This window comes from Acartia tonsa, chromosome 7, assembly GCF_053477335.1.
Source record: "Acartia tonsa isolate MP-2025a chromosome 7, ASM5347733v1, whole genome shotgun sequence".
Taxonomy (NCBI): Eukaryota; Metazoa; Arthropoda; class Copepoda; order Calanoida; family Acartiidae; genus Acartia; species Acartia tonsa.
In genome coordinates, this window is record NC_137266.1 from 34,255,753 (window position 1) to 34,273,970 (window position 18,218).

Below are 18,218 nucleotides of genomic sequence, written 5' to 3' on the forward strand. Positions count from 1 at the left end.
AAGTAATGAAGAAATAAAAAAACTACCCTCACCTTATTCTTAAAAATAAGATGGTGGGGAGTTTTAGCGCCCAACAAGGAACTTTGTATGACAGAGGCATTTATTCTACTAGCGGCTACGCCCCTAGAGGCCTCTAGTTGCACTTTAAATGTTTTTGTTTGTTAAAGTCTCTACGATAATTCTTTATTTTACGATACCTCTTTATGTTACGTTGAAGTCTCCTGAATATTAAAAAAATTTCGATTTTTTTTATTTCTCTTGGGAAGGGTGGAGGTACCCTCCCCCAAAATAGTTATAAACCTTCCTGGGACCAATGAGAATCTACCCTGTTAAGGAGAACCCGATCGGTTCAGCGGTTAGCGAGATCCTTCGGTACAAACACACAAACATTCTGTTACTGTTTAAGTTTAGTTTAAGGATAATAATGATTCTTATCTGTTTAGGATAACAATATCCGCTGTAGAATGTTTTGACCCCCTGACAAATGAATGGAGGGAGAGCACTTCCTTGCCAGAGAGTAGATCAGAAGCAGGGGCCGTTGTCATCTAGTCAACTGGGGTAAAGTTTACAAGAAAACCCAGGGTTCTCAAGGAATGAGACAGTGGACGATGAATCAATGTAAAACCCAATTGCGATTAACAAAATAATCCTTTCTGTAAATTTAAATTATTAGAAGAAAAATTTTTATACTAAAGTTTAGTATCAAATAATCAAAGTTTAATCAAATAAGAAGTCACATTTAAAAACGTTGGGTACCAGTGTAATTTACAGTTCCATGTCCCTTCCCTTGAAAGAAAACCAGAAAAGTAAGGTTCCTGTGAAAGATTAATCAACTTTTCTCCAAATATATTATTTGCAGCTTTAATTGAGGAAAGCTTTATTCATCTTATAGTGGTCCACTCCATATACTTCTTTTTTTAAAAAGAGCCGAAAACAATTTAGGCAATGCATAATAAAAATGGATAAAGGAAAAAATAAAATCTGTCAAAATTAGATTAACCTCATTTTCATATTTCAAATCCTTGACATAACCTAGCATACTTCTTTCTAACCTTTGCTTTTCTTAACCTGATGGACCAATCAGAAAGTTAAAAATAACTTTCATACAAGTATAAAAATCTCATATTTCTGTCCAATGCATTTTTTATTTTTGTCGAATTAAAAATAAAATTATTTACTCATGTGATGAAATACTCTAATTTTTTATAATGGATAATATGTACGAATGAGAGCAGGTGATCTAACCACATTCCAGCAGTGACGTCAAAAACTTGTTTGTTGTCGTTGTTGAAACAAAAATGAAAATCAGAAAGTTCTACAATGGTTTTAAAACAGAAAAAAACAGTTTTGACTAAATTATCATATCTTTTTTCCTTTTAAAGCATATACCTAATGATATTTTGTACTAAACAAAACATTTGATATTAACTCGACAAAACTAACATTTGAATTTTCTTTTAAAAAACGCATTAGAACCTAACTATTTTTTGTTCGATTGCTGAAAGGTGCTTAGATCACTTTGCTCAAATTCTTGCATAGTCCCTTTTATCTTTCTAAATCACTTTTCAAAGCCTTTTTTTAAACACAATATTATATTAGCTTTATTAACAAATTTCATAATTAGATAAAGACAAAATTTAAATTGTCTGGTGGTTTTAATATAGATTTAACACATAAAGTTTATTATATTAAAGATTTAAAATTTTATAGAATTATTTTCTGTTGTTATCACTAATGTTTTGTGCCTAAACCTAATTAAATTTATGTTAAATGTAGCACATACTGTTCTAAAATGTAATCAAATTACAATTTATTGAAAATTTGCATTTTTATTTATTTCTGTGATAATTTTAAACCATTATTTGATTGATATAAGTCTAAATATTATTATATAAAGATTTCTTAGTCGCAATTCCAATATTCATATTTAACAAAGCAACAAAGGATTTTATATATCTTTTCAATTAAGTTATACAAAAATTTCAATTAGACACTTTCAAAGGAAGAAATTGAAAGAACTATTTTAATCACTCATTGTAGAAATGACATATATATTTTTCTTTAAAAAAAGAACTCTTTATGAAAGAAGTTTGATTTTTTTTATCATAAAAAAACATATTTAAAATAGTATAGGCTTTTCTTTTTGAAGCATATTATTTCAAAGAAGGTCATTTTATAGCGTAATTCCGTAAAGTTGGGTGTTGGGTTGTAGTTAAATGATCTTCTTAAGTCCAGACTGTTCTTAATTGTGGACCTTTTCATATTTATACACTTGGTTCTAATTAAGAACACTTTGACCTAATAAGAGTATTTGACTACAACCAAACACCGAACGTAATTACGCTTAAGATTCAACCTCTTTGAATTAAGGATTGAAACTTTCTAAATCTCTTTCTTAATAAGTTCCTTTTTTTCATTAATTTCTTTTTGAATCCTCTATTGTTTGTGAATGTCATGTAACCAAGACCAAAGTTTATAATAAGGGGGGGGGGGGAGTTCTGGCACATTTGCGTAAACATGGTGTATAGGCTTTATCTTTGGACTGAGAGGATAGGTTATTAGGAATAAAATCATTCTTATATGATGAATTTCCCCCAGATTTAAGATTTTTTGGATTGGCCTCCAGGTTCCGGAGCTCCAGGCCTCCAGGTGGTCTCTGTACAGGTAAAAATGAAAATATAAGAGTTAGATGTCAGCTTATGAGACAAAATATGTATGTTTTTTCTTCAAATATATATGAATAACAATCAAAAAGAAGCATATTTTGTTTTATAAGGTAACCTCTAACACATCAAAAAAAATCTTATTTTTAATTTTTACCTGTACAGAGACCACCTAGATGCCTGTTGCTCCGGAACCTGGAGGCCTATCCAAAAAATCTCAAATCTGGGGGAAATTCATCATATAAGAATGATTTTATCCCTAATAACCTATCCTCTCAGTCCAAAGATAAAGCCTATACACCAGGTTTACGCAAATGTGTCAGAACTTCCCCCCCCCCCCCCCCCTTAAAGTTATATTTCTCTATTAATGTTCTGTTCCACGTTAATGTTATGATTTGCTCTATTGCTTCATATGATAGAATTCAATTGTTCCTTTAATATTTAAAACCATATGCAAAGCATTATTTTTAAGTTTAATTGTTTTCAACAAAATCCTAAAAAAACATGGATTTCTCAATTTATTTTTTTTTTAGCTTTTTTTTATTTTGGGAGATTTTTTAAAGAAGTTTAGAACATTTTTATTTTCCTGGAAATTTTTTATATTATATGTTTAACATATTTTTATGTAATCTTTATAAAAATTAACTTTTTTTTAGGAAGTTATGAGTATGATTTTAAACAATGAATTCATTTCTGTAAAGCTTAACAAACAATTTAGCCAAACCCTGTACTTAAACAGTTGTATTGCATTTACAAAATTTCAGATAGATAGATACTAGATATGTTGCAGATTAGGATCTGCAGGACTGCAGGATGGAACAACTTAGTCTGGAGGATGTGCTAGAGTGTTCAGTTTGTCTGGACACCCTGAGCCTACAAAATAAGGTAAAACAATTCCAGCTAGTTGTCTGAGGGCTATTAGATCAATCTTGACTAAAATAGCGTCATAAGGAAAGATGTCAAAATGTCATTAACAGTAAGAACGTAAGAATTGCCTCGACGTAACTAATTTGTGTGAACAGATAACTTCCTCAAAATATATTTTTTTACAGTGTAAGTAAATCATAATATCATAATGTTAAGTAAATGTTTGAAAGATATATCAAAGCATCATTTTTTACTTTTAGTATTTTGTTAGTTGTGGAAACATTGCCTCAATAGTAAATATTCAATTTCTATCAGATATTAATATTTTAGGTTTTACCTTGTCAACATACTTTCTGTACAAAGTGCTTACAGGTACTGAATTATTTTTAAAAGATATCATGATTACATATCTATCGGTCCATATGTCCCTAATGGATTAACTCTATTCGCTAAATTTGGCATTTTACGAGAGATTTTATCTATATCAATCTTTAATAAAAATAAAGTAAAACATTGCAGCATCTTTAGTCATTTTACAAAATACATCTTTATGATTTAAGACACATATGATAAGTATGGTCTTCAAAATGTACAAAATGACCATCCAGTCAATTTTTAGCTATCTTTCTTTTAGAAGCACAACTAGAATTTAATTGGAGGAATAAAAGAAATAAATTTAAATTAATATTTTTTTTTTTGGGGGGGGGGGCAGATAAAAAGATCGTCAATGTATTAAGTGCCCCCCCCCCCCCAACGACAGCTGAAACTAACGTAAAGTTTTCGTGATTTTTTTTCCAATTAATTTCGTTGTTGGTATAAGCTGGGTATAAAGCAACTATTTTAGGACATTTATGGTAAGCATGGGTACCTGCACTGTCCTGAATGCAGACAACCTGTACCTGGTGATATCCAAGCTCTTCCTTCAAATATACTTCTCAATAGAATGCTCGAGGTAAGTTTTAATTTTAGTAGCGTAGCTTTTTCAAATGTATTCTATAGGCTACTACAATCTAGGACTCTAGGGGCTTTTTGAGGGGGAGGGGTTGGAGGGCTTCTTTATGTTCTGTAAAGGTTTCTATCTAATTTGGGGAAGAGGGATATCTCGATTCTCCATCCTTCCATTAGAAATCGCTCTAGATTAAAACACCCCCCCCCCCAAAAAAAAAAAATGATTTAAAAGGGTGAGATGTCGACTCGGAAAATACATTTGACCCATTTTAAGGTGATAAATTCCTTTTGAGGAGAGGCTTTTATTTTCTATGGGGTTACAACTTTTGCGTCTTTTTGACACCATGATTCCAAAACTCATGGATCTTTGGGTACAGAGAGAATATGTCATAATCTGCTTTGTTTACTTTTCACAAAGAAATGTTTTGCCACGATTGGATTAGTCCTTGTTACATTGCATTGGTGAAATGGACTCTAGGGACAGGAAAAGATTAATTTATCCAACCTTTGACACAAAAAAAGTAAACTATATTGTTAAAGCTTATATTTTACAGATACCTATTTTAATGACTTAATTTAGAAAAAAAAACAAGTTGGGGAGGGTGCGGAGGCTTTTTGCAAAAGTACCTAATTGTCTTAGCAGTTTAGCACAGGATTTTAACCCGTGATCGTTGTCGGTTCGAATCTGGACCCAATTCAGCATCATAACCAAAAACCTTAATAGTGGTTCCTACTGCTGATATGTCAGGTGCTCGATGATAATAATTACAGTAGGGGAATGCCTTTGCCCAAAACAGGAGCAATTCAGTACCATGCACAGATAAGACTTTCAGACAAAGGTCTTGCAATCAAATGATGTTTTAAAGGGCGCGTTGCGTGTGGCCAAGGCCATATACAACATACATGGCAATTAAGTAAGACTTGGTTCAGAAAAGCACTAAAATAATATCTAGTGACCTATCGTGTTCTCATAAGCTATCTTCAGGCTAGGTTTCTTTTGGCTAGATAGGTACTTACTTAATTTTACTGTTTTTAAAGCCTAAGTCGGGTTTTTGTCTACTAAGATAATAATTATTGTTTTTGTTTATATAATGTTAAAGTTTTCTATATGTTCAAAGCAGTGTGTGAGAGTTTGTTTGTTTTTATGTGTGTGCTAGTGTTAATAGAGGGAGAGAATAAGTAAAATATTAATCAAGATTAAATGATAAAAGGCTTTGATGTCACTGGAAATTCTTAATTTTAATTAAACTTGTCCGCAAGAATTCATTAACAATTAGGCTTCAACATAAGGGGGAGGGCAGATGTGCCACTTTTAATTCACTGTGACTTTGTTAGACTGTATAATGAAAAAATAATTACATATTATGAAATATGGATGGAATGCTAAAATAGATGCGCTTTCTCAATAATTGTGTACACTTTTAAACAAATAATATGACCGGATTGTTCCTACTTTGTGTTCTTACTAGCAGCTGCGCTCCTTGCATCTAGGTGCTTTAATCTAACAATAAAATTTCCTAAATCCAGCCAAAGACCTATGTGAAGCTTCTTTAAAATAACCCAATCGGCTCAGTGGTTTCCGAAATCTTTAGCTTCAGATAAAATAATATATATTGGTCCAAGTTTCTGATTGGGAATCTAGATATGAATCCCATTGTGCTGTAGGTATCATTTGTTGACTGAGTAACTTTGTGTTGGTTAAGGTTTCATAGTGATACATCCATCTCCCCTCTTTAAGACAAAATATTTGCATTCATGAATTATGAAGGCTTTGTCCAAGGATTGAGCAAAAATTTATCCTATAGATAATCTTATTTTCATAACATTTGTTAATAAGTTTAACATTAAAAGGATGATTCTTTTCTAACAAATGAATTAAATAAATTTCATCTTATATGCTTTTTAATTTTCTTTATGTCTGAAAGATGTTGCTAAATTGTAATGCATGAAAACCATAAAAAAAAGGTTGTTATTAGTTACAAGATATTTAGTCGTCTTTAGATGAAAATTCAAGCAAAAATCCTTCGGATAATTAATTAACCATTTGATGGAAGTACTTTTCTGGGAAGTGGATGAAACCTGTTGCCTTACAGACCCCCTTTAACGTCTTTAGTATGACGTTGCATTGACATGACTCGAACTCAGCATTGCCTTAAAACTATAAGCATATGCATTTCAATTTTTATCTTTTGTATTTTTTTAGAGATTACGGATAGGTGAGAAACAAGATGGTGCTAAAACTTCAGGTAGGAAAAATTATTTTGTCTGATGTCTGTACATTCGTTATTCTGTCGGTCCGGCAGTTCGTAATGCTACTGTAGGAGAATAAATCAACTGACCTCGCTAACAGCTGGACTTATTGGGTTGTGATTTTCAGGGAATATATCACCTGGATTTTTCATGGTGTTTGGATTATTTTGAGGGTCTCGACACTCCCCCCCCCCCCAAAAAAAAAAAAACACATGGTGCTCCTGGGAGACAAACCATTATTTGTGGAAGGTCACTTCCATTTTTGTAATTGGGGAGGGGGGGGGGGTAGCTAAGTGTCAGTTTTGGCTCAGTTTTAATGATTTTGACAAACCAAAAAAATATAATTAAAGAGAATATGAGAAAATGAGAATATGACACTAACTTAAGACATATGTACAGAATACAATACCAATACAATAATTTTCTTTAAGGAAAAGTTCAACATCCTATTCTTTTTTAAAATTCAGATGGATGTTTAAAAGTACAATGTTAGTATTTTCAAAAAAAATACCTAGTATTTTTTAAAGTATAAAAGAAATTGATGAAAAACGTAAACAAAAAGAAAAGAATACAAAATGGTGATAAAAATAGTAATTATTTATTTATGCCGAGATAAAACTTTTATGAAAACAATTTGAAAATAAGGAATCTTACATAATAGATAGGTTTACCATCAACGGCATACTCTGATAGTAATAGAGACAAATTTATAAGTGGTGGTTGGACCGACTCCCCCCCACCCTCACCTCAAGTATCCTTAGAGGACTTTAGTGGCGTAGCCTCTAGTTGTTAAAATGTTAATTCGTCGTATTTTAAAAATATTTTTGATACCTAGGTTATTTTAGGTTAGGTTATATTGGGTTAAGTGATTGCCCCACAGGGTTAGGCAATTGGCCCCGCAGGGTTAGAGTCCCAAGCAGGGGCTAGAAATAGGAGAAAAGCTACTGTGAAAAAAACGAACAATCGCCCCTTTAGGAGCGTTGCCACGAAAGGGACTATACCCTCTGTTTGATATAAATGTTTTAAATCTTGCGAATTCTGATATTACTAAACTGTTTATTTTTATTTTGTGGAAGTGATGGCGTAACTCTTGTATTGTTTACCACCTCTATGCACTGTAAAAATTACTTTTATTTACATCTGCATCATATAATATCATTATTTAGTGTCGAACTTCTTAATTATGCTCATATGAATTTCTTTTAATCTTTATTAAAAACTGGAAAAAAAGCTTGAAATTTTAATTTTTTCAGCTAAGCCTTCTATAATTTGGGTCTGTACGTCGTATGTCCGTAACGGATAACTTTTATGGTTTAGTTAGGCATATTAGAATTCATATCGAATTTAAACTGCGTGATGAATTCTATGAACAGTTGGCTACGACTTAAAAAGGTTAGATACTGTATAATCATTATAATCGTTTGTATGAATGTTATCATCCTTGTTTTCTCAGTGTTATTAAGTTGATTTGAAAAAAAATCTATAAGTTGTTTATAATAGAAACTACTGTTATTTTATGTTATGCCTAAATGGTTTGTCATGTAAATGTGAATGTTACAAAACCTTTTATTGTATCGAATAAACCTTATAACAAGGACAATTATTTCTATAAGAAGCCTCAATACTTTATATTTATGGGAAAATGTAGCATACGTTGCGATGAAATTCATTTAAGATACATATCTTAAATTTAAAAATGCCATGGAATCAAATTTCATTTAATCACTTTAATGCATAATTGGAAAAAAAGATAGAGACATCTACTTAAGTTAAATATTAACGACGCGACGTACTGAATTAATTGAGCAGCTTCGCTACTATAATCATGAATCATATTTTCATACTTTTGAGTATACACATAAGCAGATAAAAATCAGAGAGAGAAGGGAAAATGGGCTATTTATTACACTAGTCCCCAAATTTGTTTTATTATTTGTTGGCTTAACAACTTTGAGAATCCTAATGAATTTTGATTGGTCGAGTGTTCCAACGTTTTAACAACTTATTTTAATCTACTGAAACCCCTTAAAACGTTGTGTTTCTTCATTGGAGATGTACATAAATTTAACGGCTTTTGTCTTATCCCTTTAGATTCCTGAGGTAAATGCGACAAGAGTGACACATTATTGACTAACAAGATGAGGCCATAAGCCAAATAGATTTTCTTTGTTATTAATAAAAACTGTGCTGTTTTTCATTAGACTAGATTGGCTTAACCTTTCACGAGTAAAATATAGGTTTTTTAGCCAAAAAGATGAATACTCTGGAAATTCGACCAGATATAATTTATTTAAGCCTATATAAAGAGCCCCACGTCTTTATTTAAATCATAAGTGCATGGCCTAATTTTTTTCATATTTTACAATAAAACCCTCTATTTTCCATAGATCTAACATCATTTCAACAAGTTTTACTCATTTATTTTATATTAAGTTCTTTTAAATCTACAATAAAATTAGTTTTTTTTTTGTATAGAAATACATTAATTAACTATGATGGCATTCAAAATTTAAAATAAATTTCAAAGTATATACCTAAAGATTTTGAAAAGATTATTATAGCAATTCAGATTCTCATACTGGAATATGTCACTAGGACGAACGAACATTAACACTTATAGAATTAAAATATATGTTCTAAATGTCAAAACAAAATTAGAGTAAATTTGTTGAAAACTGAGTACGGACATTCTTGTAACGATTATACATTTGCCACGTTTTCTAAATCATAAATACTTATCTACTACAGGAATCACCATTCAAAGTTTAAAATCAATAAGACAAAACATGCCCAAGTTAACGGAAAAAAACTATCTGGACGGACGAACGGACTGACACTATTTTCAGAAAAGTTTTGCTTTTAATAGACACATCACTGAATTTATAATTCATAATTAAAAATATGTTTATAAATATGTTTTACAAGTATTACAAAGACCTGTTAGTTCCTTAATTTCCACAAGATTTACAAGAACGAACAACGTTTCATTTTTCTCAATAACTTGGCAATTCTTGCCTTTTCTTTCACAAGCAACACAATTACTTTAAATGATCTATTGCAAACTATGGCATGTTTGTCATTTAAGAAACAATCACACTAAGAATTAATTTTATTACTAAAAAGCTTCACGGATTTTTAATTTTTCAACTTGCGGATTTTTTAAAATGAATTTTATAGTTTAAAAACATAATTTTACAGCTTTTTTTCAAGAAAAAAATACACTCAAGTTCAAATGCAATTTATTCTTTAGGCCATGCACTTATGATTTAAATAAAAACGTGGGGCTCTCTATATAGGTATAAATAAATGATATCTGGTCGAATTTCTAGAGTATTCATCTTTTTGGCTAAAAAACCTATATTTTACTAGTGCTTTAGCCTATAGGAATAGATGTAGAAAACATGGACATTGTGACAGGGAAATTTTGTCGCTAATTTAGGTTGTTAGGTAATATTAGCTTATACCAACAACGAAATTAATTCGGAAAAAAATCACGATACCTGCACGTTATTTTCAGATGTCGTTGGGGGGCAACACTTATAAGAATTGACGACATTTTTATCTGCCTCTCAAATATTATTTTTAATTTATTTCTTCAATGGTTATACCTTAATACTGCGCTAATATAGTCCTCTGATATAGGCCGATACGTTCCTCCATGGTCATGGGAGAGGATGGGTTAAATTCATAATGGGAGGCTGGTGGTAGAAACATTTTTTCAGGGTATGAGAAAATCTCTCAACGTACTCTTAGGAAGTTAACCCAAGAAGTATTGAACTATTAACATTTATAAAAAGGACTTTGAGAACATGTGTCTTTGAGAGCTGAAGTCTTAAGTGAGGGGGTGTTACTAGATTACCCCCCCCCCTTCCCATCCCAACCTAAACTAGAAAATAGTTTATTCATCTTTTATTCTATGGAAATTAATAAATATAATGTATTTAGTCTAGTAAAAACTACAAAATTTGGGAATGACGTCCGTATTTTATATGAAGTAAGAACCCTTTTATTCCTGTTATTTCAAATTTATACTTATTTTAGGTTCTCCTGTTTCCCAAGTTTTTATTGGAACCCCCACTCCTGCTAAAGTACAGGTAATCCACTTATAATAGTAACAGGATGTCTGTGTGTGTGTGTATCTGTCTCTATTAAAGTATCCGCTGGACCGAAATGGTTCTCATTTACAAGTTAGCTTCTTATAGGTCCACAGAAGGTTTATGTGAAGAAAATATACCCGTCATCCCATCAGTGGGAGTATACTTCAATTTATCTTCAATTGTCTGACCACTTAACATCCCTGGTATTAAGCGCCTGTCTTATATTTTAAAATAATATGATTTGCCGTTATGTGACAGGAAGAATAAGACGTTTTATAAGATTGAATTCATATACCTATCTAATTCAAAGTGATAAAAATATTGAGAATCTATCAAAGATTCTCACTGAGCATAATGTGACAGCAGAAAGACTCATTGAACTTATATGCCAAGCTAAAGATAGTGAAAAAAAAGCTCCACCTAATGTTTCTAAGCTAGAGCTATATTGCAATAGCAACGAACAGTATGCAAGAAATTGGGCAGTCAGGATACATGGCACAGTGGTCTATTTTGGCATTTTGGTGGACATTTCACCTACCTCTACTCAAAGTCAATTTTCTCAGCTTGTAGTTGATAGAATCGTTTAAAATAAAAAGCATGCGCCTTATTATTACTCAATACAACTTGTATATTCATTTAGAAAAGAAAAACAAAAGCCAACTGGTCTAGAAAATACTTTGAAACTTCGCTAAAATTTCATATTTTCATACTATTTTCTTAAGTGGCTGAGAGCCTAAATTCGATGTTTCTAAGCAATAAAACGTTTAAAAACCTTGCAGCATTAATAAACATTACTGTAGAAATGATTATATAAAGGTAAATGCCCAGTCACCAAACTTTGTGCAACATACATTTGATACAACTAATTGAAGTTTCTTCACCTTTTTTACGAAGTTATTTTCTCTTAGATAAGTAATAATACTTAATCTAGTACCTAATGTTTTCAGCTGTTTAATAGCTAAATCTAGAAATTGTAAAATTTTGTTGTTAATATATCCAATAAAATCAATTAGAATTCGAAAATTAATTGAAGAAGTTTAATTCTACTGAAATATTTGGGAATAGTCCATTTCGTGGCAACGCACCTTAAGGGGCTATTCGTCGTATTTTTAAGATGGCTTTTGTTAGGTTATTTTAGGTTAGGATAGGGACTATACTTAAACATTTGATGTTAAAATATCATTGAATAGTCTTGTAAAATGGCTAACAGCTGGGCAGTAGCCATTACCCAGCTGCCATATAAATTAGCCCCCACTATTTTTGAGAGTATTTTTAAGCTCAGCACCCATGAAAACCTACCCCTAGACACGACACAAGCCCTATCTACACATCATACTCTTGGTCACTCTCAGCCGTTTTCAACTGGTTCTCTAGCCGTTAAGCGGCTGGTACAAGAAATTTTTAAAATGGTTATTGGTAACATTTAACATGAATAAAAGCAAATTATGTTTCAAGAAGTTGTTACCTACGTAATAACTAATGGATTTGCCCTGATATTGGCAAAAAAAGGCTATACGGCTGAGCCACCAGCCGTTAGCCATCACTTTTTCACCTTTTTGTTTGATTTATGGAAAATAGGCCTACCAAGGAATACTCATGCCAAGTTTAATAACGAAATTCCGATTTTAAGTGCCATTTGCGCATGGATTACGAAAAGGATGCATTAAACCTCCCCCCCCCCCTTAAAAATTAAAACATTCATTTTAAATCTCTGAAAGTCTCTTAGTCTAGAATAGGCTCTTTGTGGGCAGTTTAATTGCATCAGAAATTAAAATTAACAGAGAAAAAAAAAATTGTAAAAAAATGTTTTTATTATATTTGAATTTTAGAGTCTAGCCCCTAAAATTTAAGTTTAAATTTTAAAAGAAACCGGGCCCTGCAACAACCTAATCTAAACATGAAACTATGGCATTATACCTGTATATTTAGAATAATATATGGTTTGGTATGTTGCGGGGCCCGGTTTTTGGTGAAAAACTTTAAAAACTGAAAATTATTGCCAACATTTTTTGCAAAAATATTTAGGAAATGACATAATTTTTTTTAAAAAAACGACTATAAATGGATAAAAAAGTTTTTAAAAAATCTAAAACCCCAGTTTCCTAATATATCATGTAATATTATGAATATAAATAGGTTAAGAAACTTCATTGTATCAATGTAACACTGAAAAAAAATATTTTTTCCAAAGATGGTGAAAATTCAAAAGGCAAAATTCATGATGTGAAAATAATCCTGAACCTTCATGTTTCAAAGCTCATAATTCATCAACCAGTAATTAAAAAGACAAAAACTCTTCGGTTTCATATGAGATAGGGTATATATTTTCAAAATAAATTATTAATTTTGAGGAATTCCAATGTTGATTTTTGGCGAAATGTCCGGCCTTAGACCGCTGTGCATGGGCTATCTGTGCCTTCTGATCTAGTCAACAAAGTTGGAGCTGATGAAGCTTGTATGACAACAGCTTATAATGCTGTCATAGAACCTGTGTTGAGAAAGCTTACCCCTAAGCCTGAAGTCCTTGATGTGAACACTAAATGGGGTCCTAAAAAGCTTGACTGCGTTCCCAAATGCTTTGACCTTCTATCAAATGGTCACTTTGTTGGTAGGAAACAGAATAATCAACCTAGAACCATAATTATAAGATTTGTTTCCAGGTACATGAGAAATCTTTTCCTTAGATATAAGAGGCAATATATGCCGAATTCAACTGCTGCTGAGGCCACTATGGGGGTAAAATATTACTCTGCCTATCCTGACCTAACTGCTAGAAATCACAAGTATCTCTTAGCTTTGAAAGAAGACGCTAGAGTCAAGGCTGCTTGGGCTTTTGATGGTAACATTAGGTTCTCCCTGGCTGATAGCAAAGGACAGGCAGCCTCTAGAGATGGCACTACTGAAGCTGAGCACTCTGAGGTATTTTTTGTAGATGATATAAGGATTGAGCCATCAGCTGTTGTTGATAATGCTGTAGCTGCACTTCATGATCCAGCAGCTAGTAGAAAAAGCCGAGCAGATCTTCCCTCTAACAATCGCCAATTGAGATCAAAAGGTCCAGGCAGAGAAGGTAGAGAATCTGGAGGGCGTGGCAGTCAGATTGGTGGACGTGGGGGGCAGCCTGGTGGACGTGGGGGGCAGCCTGGTGGACGTGGGGGCAGCCTGTTGGACGTGGGGGGCAGCCTGCTGGACGTGGGGGGCAGCCTGCTGGACGGGGGGGGCAGCCTGGTGGACGTGGTGGTCAGCCTGCTGGGAAAGGTCGTGGAGCCCATGGGAGTCAGAAGTCCTCAGATGGTCCTGGAGCTGCCAGCATCAATGCCCTAAATGAAAATCAGGGCTGGCAAGATGTGATTAATGGAGCTCCTAAAGGTGAAGTTGTGAAAACTACAGGTTTATTGCCAAATGATAATGATCTTGCTCGTTCTCGTTTTAATGCTGATTCATAGTAAGAATTAATTTCATTTTAATCTTAAAATTCTACCTCATGTAGTTTTTAATTTTACTTTTTTTTCATGTAACAATTTCATTCCTCTACATTCTTCAATTAAAGTAACTCTGATTTAATAACTTAACCTTATCACTTATTTTAAAAAATTGTCGGACACCCTAAACTTCTAAAATTTCTTAGCCGTAAATGATAAATTCAACCCTTTTTTTTCTCACATGTATATATTATTTCCTTCCTCCCTCCTTCTCCCGCCCCTTTTCCCTTTTGATTACTCTTTCCCCCTTCATTTACCTGTATACTTTACCACCTATGTGTGTGTGTGGGATTATTATTCTCTCCTACTATTAGATCTAATATAAATGAATGAAACATTCCATAGGCTTGGAACAGACAATTTAAGTAACATCAATTTTCATAGATTGTTATATGATGACAACGAAGATTTTGATATTTATAAAGAAATTGACTTAGATAGTTCATATTATTCTCCTGATCAATTTTGTGAAAAATTTAATAACTCTAAAAACATTTCTATTTTAAGTATAAATTTACAATCCATAAATGCTAAATTTTCTAGCCTTTCTGATTTAATTTATTTTTGGAAAGAAAAAGGGGTTATTTTTGACATCATTTGTATACAAGAATGTTACTCCATTGTCATTCCATCCATTTTTGAAATATCTTTGTATCATCCGATTGTATTTAAAACAAGATCAACTTTCGTTGGTGGAGGGGTAGCATATTATATTAACAAATCTTTAAATTTCTCTGTTCTAAATGAGTACTCCATTTTTCATGAAAAAATTATTGAAAGCTTATTTATTGAATTGGAATTTAACAACAAGAAAAAATTTGTTATTGGTAATTTTTACAGATCTCCTAGCACTGGTGTAAACAATCTCACACCTAATATGCAAATTGAGCTTTTTTTGGAACATTTTCAAGGTATTTTAGATTCAATTAATGAGAGAAAATGTAAAGCTATTCTCTGTGGAGATTTTAATCTAGATTTATTATCTTACAATGTACATAACTATACAGCTGATTTCGTCAGCATGCTCTTCAGCGCTGGCTTCCTGCAGCTGATCTCTAATCCTACTAGAGTGTCAGCCCATAATAATACAGCTACACTTATTGACCACATATGGACAAATGATATTAAGGATCAAATGGTTGCTGGAATAATAACCACTTATTTGAATGATCACTTTTCAACTTTTCATTTTATTAGCACTAATAAACACAAGCCAAGCCCAAAAGTAATTTCCACCAGAGTCTTTTCTGACAATAATATTGAAAGCTTTAAAGATGACTTAAGTAATTTGTTTTTTTATGAAGTCTTTGAAAAAAATAACCCTACAGAAAGCTATGCTATTTTTCAAAACTTATTTCAATCTTCTTTTGAGAAAAACTTTCCTGTCAAAGAAATCAGATTTAATAAAAATTACCACTTCATTCAAAAATGGATGACCAAAGGTATATTAAGGTCTAGGAATAAGAAATTTCAATTACAATCTAGATTAGCAAAAGTTCCAACAACTGAGAATAAGGAATTGTATACTAAATATAAAAATATTTATAACAAAGTTTTAAAAACTGCAAAAAAGTTATATTACAGTAATCTTCTTGTCTCAAACCAAAACAATCTTAAAAAGAGTTGGCAAATTATTAAAGATGCAGCTGGTTTGAACTCAAAAAGAAAATTTACAACTGATAAAATTATTGTTGAAGGTAATGACATTCTTGGTGAAAAGAACATAGGACAGGCATTTAATAGGCATTTCTCTAGTATTGCTCTTAATATTCGACAGACTATACCACCTACTGACAGACCACCTGATTCTTATCTTGAAGAATCTGGCAATCTTTTTAATATTCCCCCAATCACACCTGCAAATATAACCGAAATTGTTAATAACTTTGAGATAAAAAAATCTTGTGACAACCTTGGAATCTCATCATTCTTATTAAAAAAAGTTGTCCATTATATTTTAGATCCTTTATGCCATATTTTCAATAAATCAATTGAACTTGGTTCAGTACCTGACCAATTTAAAATTGCAAAAGTAACTGCTGTCTTCAAAAAGGGCGGAGACCCTTTTAATCTTAATGATTACAGGCCAATTTCTCTACTTCTTATATTTTCAAAAATTCTAGAAAAGTTTATTGCTATTAACTTGCAAGCATATCTTTCTGAAAATAATCTTATTGATGAACTACAATTTGGATTCCAGCCAAATAACATTTCATCCCATGATTCACCTACTTAATCACGTTAGTAAAGCTATGAATAACAAGGAGTATACAATTGGAATTTTTTGTGACATTCGTAAAGCCTTTGATTGTGTTCCCAAAAATACTCTTCTGGTGAAGTTACGTAAATTTGGCATCCATGGCAATATGCTCAATTGGTTTGAATCATATTTAACAGGTAGAAATCAATTTGTTAAATTTGGCCTTTTTGATTCTGATCCATTAGAGATAGATAGTGGAGTGCCCCAAGGTAGCATATTAGGTCCTATTTTGTTTCTTATATTTTTTAATGACTTGCCTAAAACAACACTTTTAAAAGTCCTTCTCTTCTGTGATGACACCACTATATTAGCATCTGGTAAAAACTTGAATGAGCTTGTTGAATTTGTTAATGCAGAACTCAAAAATATTTCCCAGTGGTTTAGGGCTAATCAAATGTCATTACATCCCAACAAAACAAAATTCACTATATTTTATCCTACCCCCTCTCTTATTCCTTGGAATGAAATCAATCTCTATTTTGATGATAATGAACCAAATACCCTTTACCCTAACCCTTTACTTAGACATAGAATTGACTTTGTCAACCATGAAAGTGATATTCCAGCTATAAAATTTTTAGGTATTTTTCTGGACCCAGCCTTGAATTTCAAAGTTCATATAAATGAGTTGAACAAAAAACTCTCTAAATCATTATTTTGTCTACGAAAATGTCAAAGTCTACTTACTGAAAAAGCCCTCAAGGCTCTGTATTTCTCTATTTTTCATTGTCATTTGGTTTATGGAATCCTTATTTATTCGTGTGCATCACATTCAAATCTTACTGGTATCATAACAAAACAAAAAATGGCTGTAAGATGTATTAAGCAAGCAACTTATTATAGTCATTCTCGACCTTTATTTAAAGATCTCAATATTTTACCCTTTGAATCTTTATCACTTTATTTTAAATTAAAATTTATTTATGAGTACATAAATAACTTGTTGCCCAGGTCTTTTAATAACATGTGGCCAAGAAGGGGGGAATTAAATGGTAACTATAATTTGAGGAACAATAATAATCTCACTGTTCCTTTTTTCAGAATCAACTTAGTAGAGAGGCTTCCTCTTTGTTCTCTACCTAATACATGGAATAGTTTTAATGACCGTGACAATATAAAAAATGCCTTAAACCTAAATCAATTTAAGAAGCAGCTTAAAAAATGTATTCTCTCAAGAATAGATATAACATGTAATAGACTACTTTGTCGTTCTTGCCACCTAAGAATGTAAAACCTCTATGTTGTCTGTTTTACAAGCCTTAGTTTAATCAATTCTCCATTCTTTACTTAATTATAAGTATTTTAATCATTAATATGAACTCACACACACTCACACAATCATCCTACCATTTCCGTCTGCAAATCCTTTCTCTATACATATCCCTGTAATATACCCTAATAAAATGTTTACTTTCTCGTTTTAATAAAAAGATTCACACTACCTTTTAGTTTATTTTTCTTTGATATTTGCAAAGGCTATCTAATATCACCTCGAGAGAGATTATTTAGTCCTTTGACACGTATATTAACTTTTTTGTCTTATGTGGATATTATTAACCTTGTTATTATACTGTAATTAATTAATCATGATCAATTTTACTGCTTGTTTGTGATTATTTATGTCATGTATATATGTATGCCTATTTTACTA

General features: G+C 32.0%; 2 protein-coding genes across 5 annotated transcripts in view; both read left to right on the top strand.

The window, feature by feature from the left end:
* Positions 1–3,428, top strand: part of LOC145323644 (actin-binding protein IPP) — a 29,930-nt gene extending 26,502 nt beyond the window's left edge. The window contains exons 19-20 of one of the 2 annotated variants that reach the window (XR_013881029.1): positions 444–1,235; positions 1,540–3,428. Coding sequence is in view for 1 of the 2 variants with exons in the window: in XM_080166050.1 (XP_080022176.1) it covers positions 444–549 (106 nt within the window). In the remaining variant the exon portion in view is untranslated. Of the gene's footprint in view, positions 1–443 lie in introns of both variants that reach the window. The other variant, XM_080166050.1, reaches the window with a different exon arrangement.
* LOC145323643 (uncharacterized) overlaps positions 3,425–18,218 on the top strand; it is a 55,433-nt gene continuing 40,639 nt past the window's right edge. For all 3 annotated transcript variants that reach the window (XM_080166047.1, XM_080166049.1, XM_080166048.1), the window contains exons 1-5: positions 3,425–3,548; positions 3,861–3,902; positions 4,375–4,482; positions 6,682–6,724; positions 10,770–10,822. In XM_080166047.1, the coding sequence (XP_080022173.1) occupies positions 3,477–3,548; positions 3,861–3,902; positions 4,375–4,482; positions 6,682–6,724; positions 10,770–10,822 (318 nt within the window). In that variant the 5' untranslated portion in view covers positions 3,425–3,476. The remainder of the gene's footprint in view (positions 3,549–3,860; positions 3,903–4,374; positions 4,483–6,681; positions 6,725–10,769; positions 10,823–18,218) is intronic.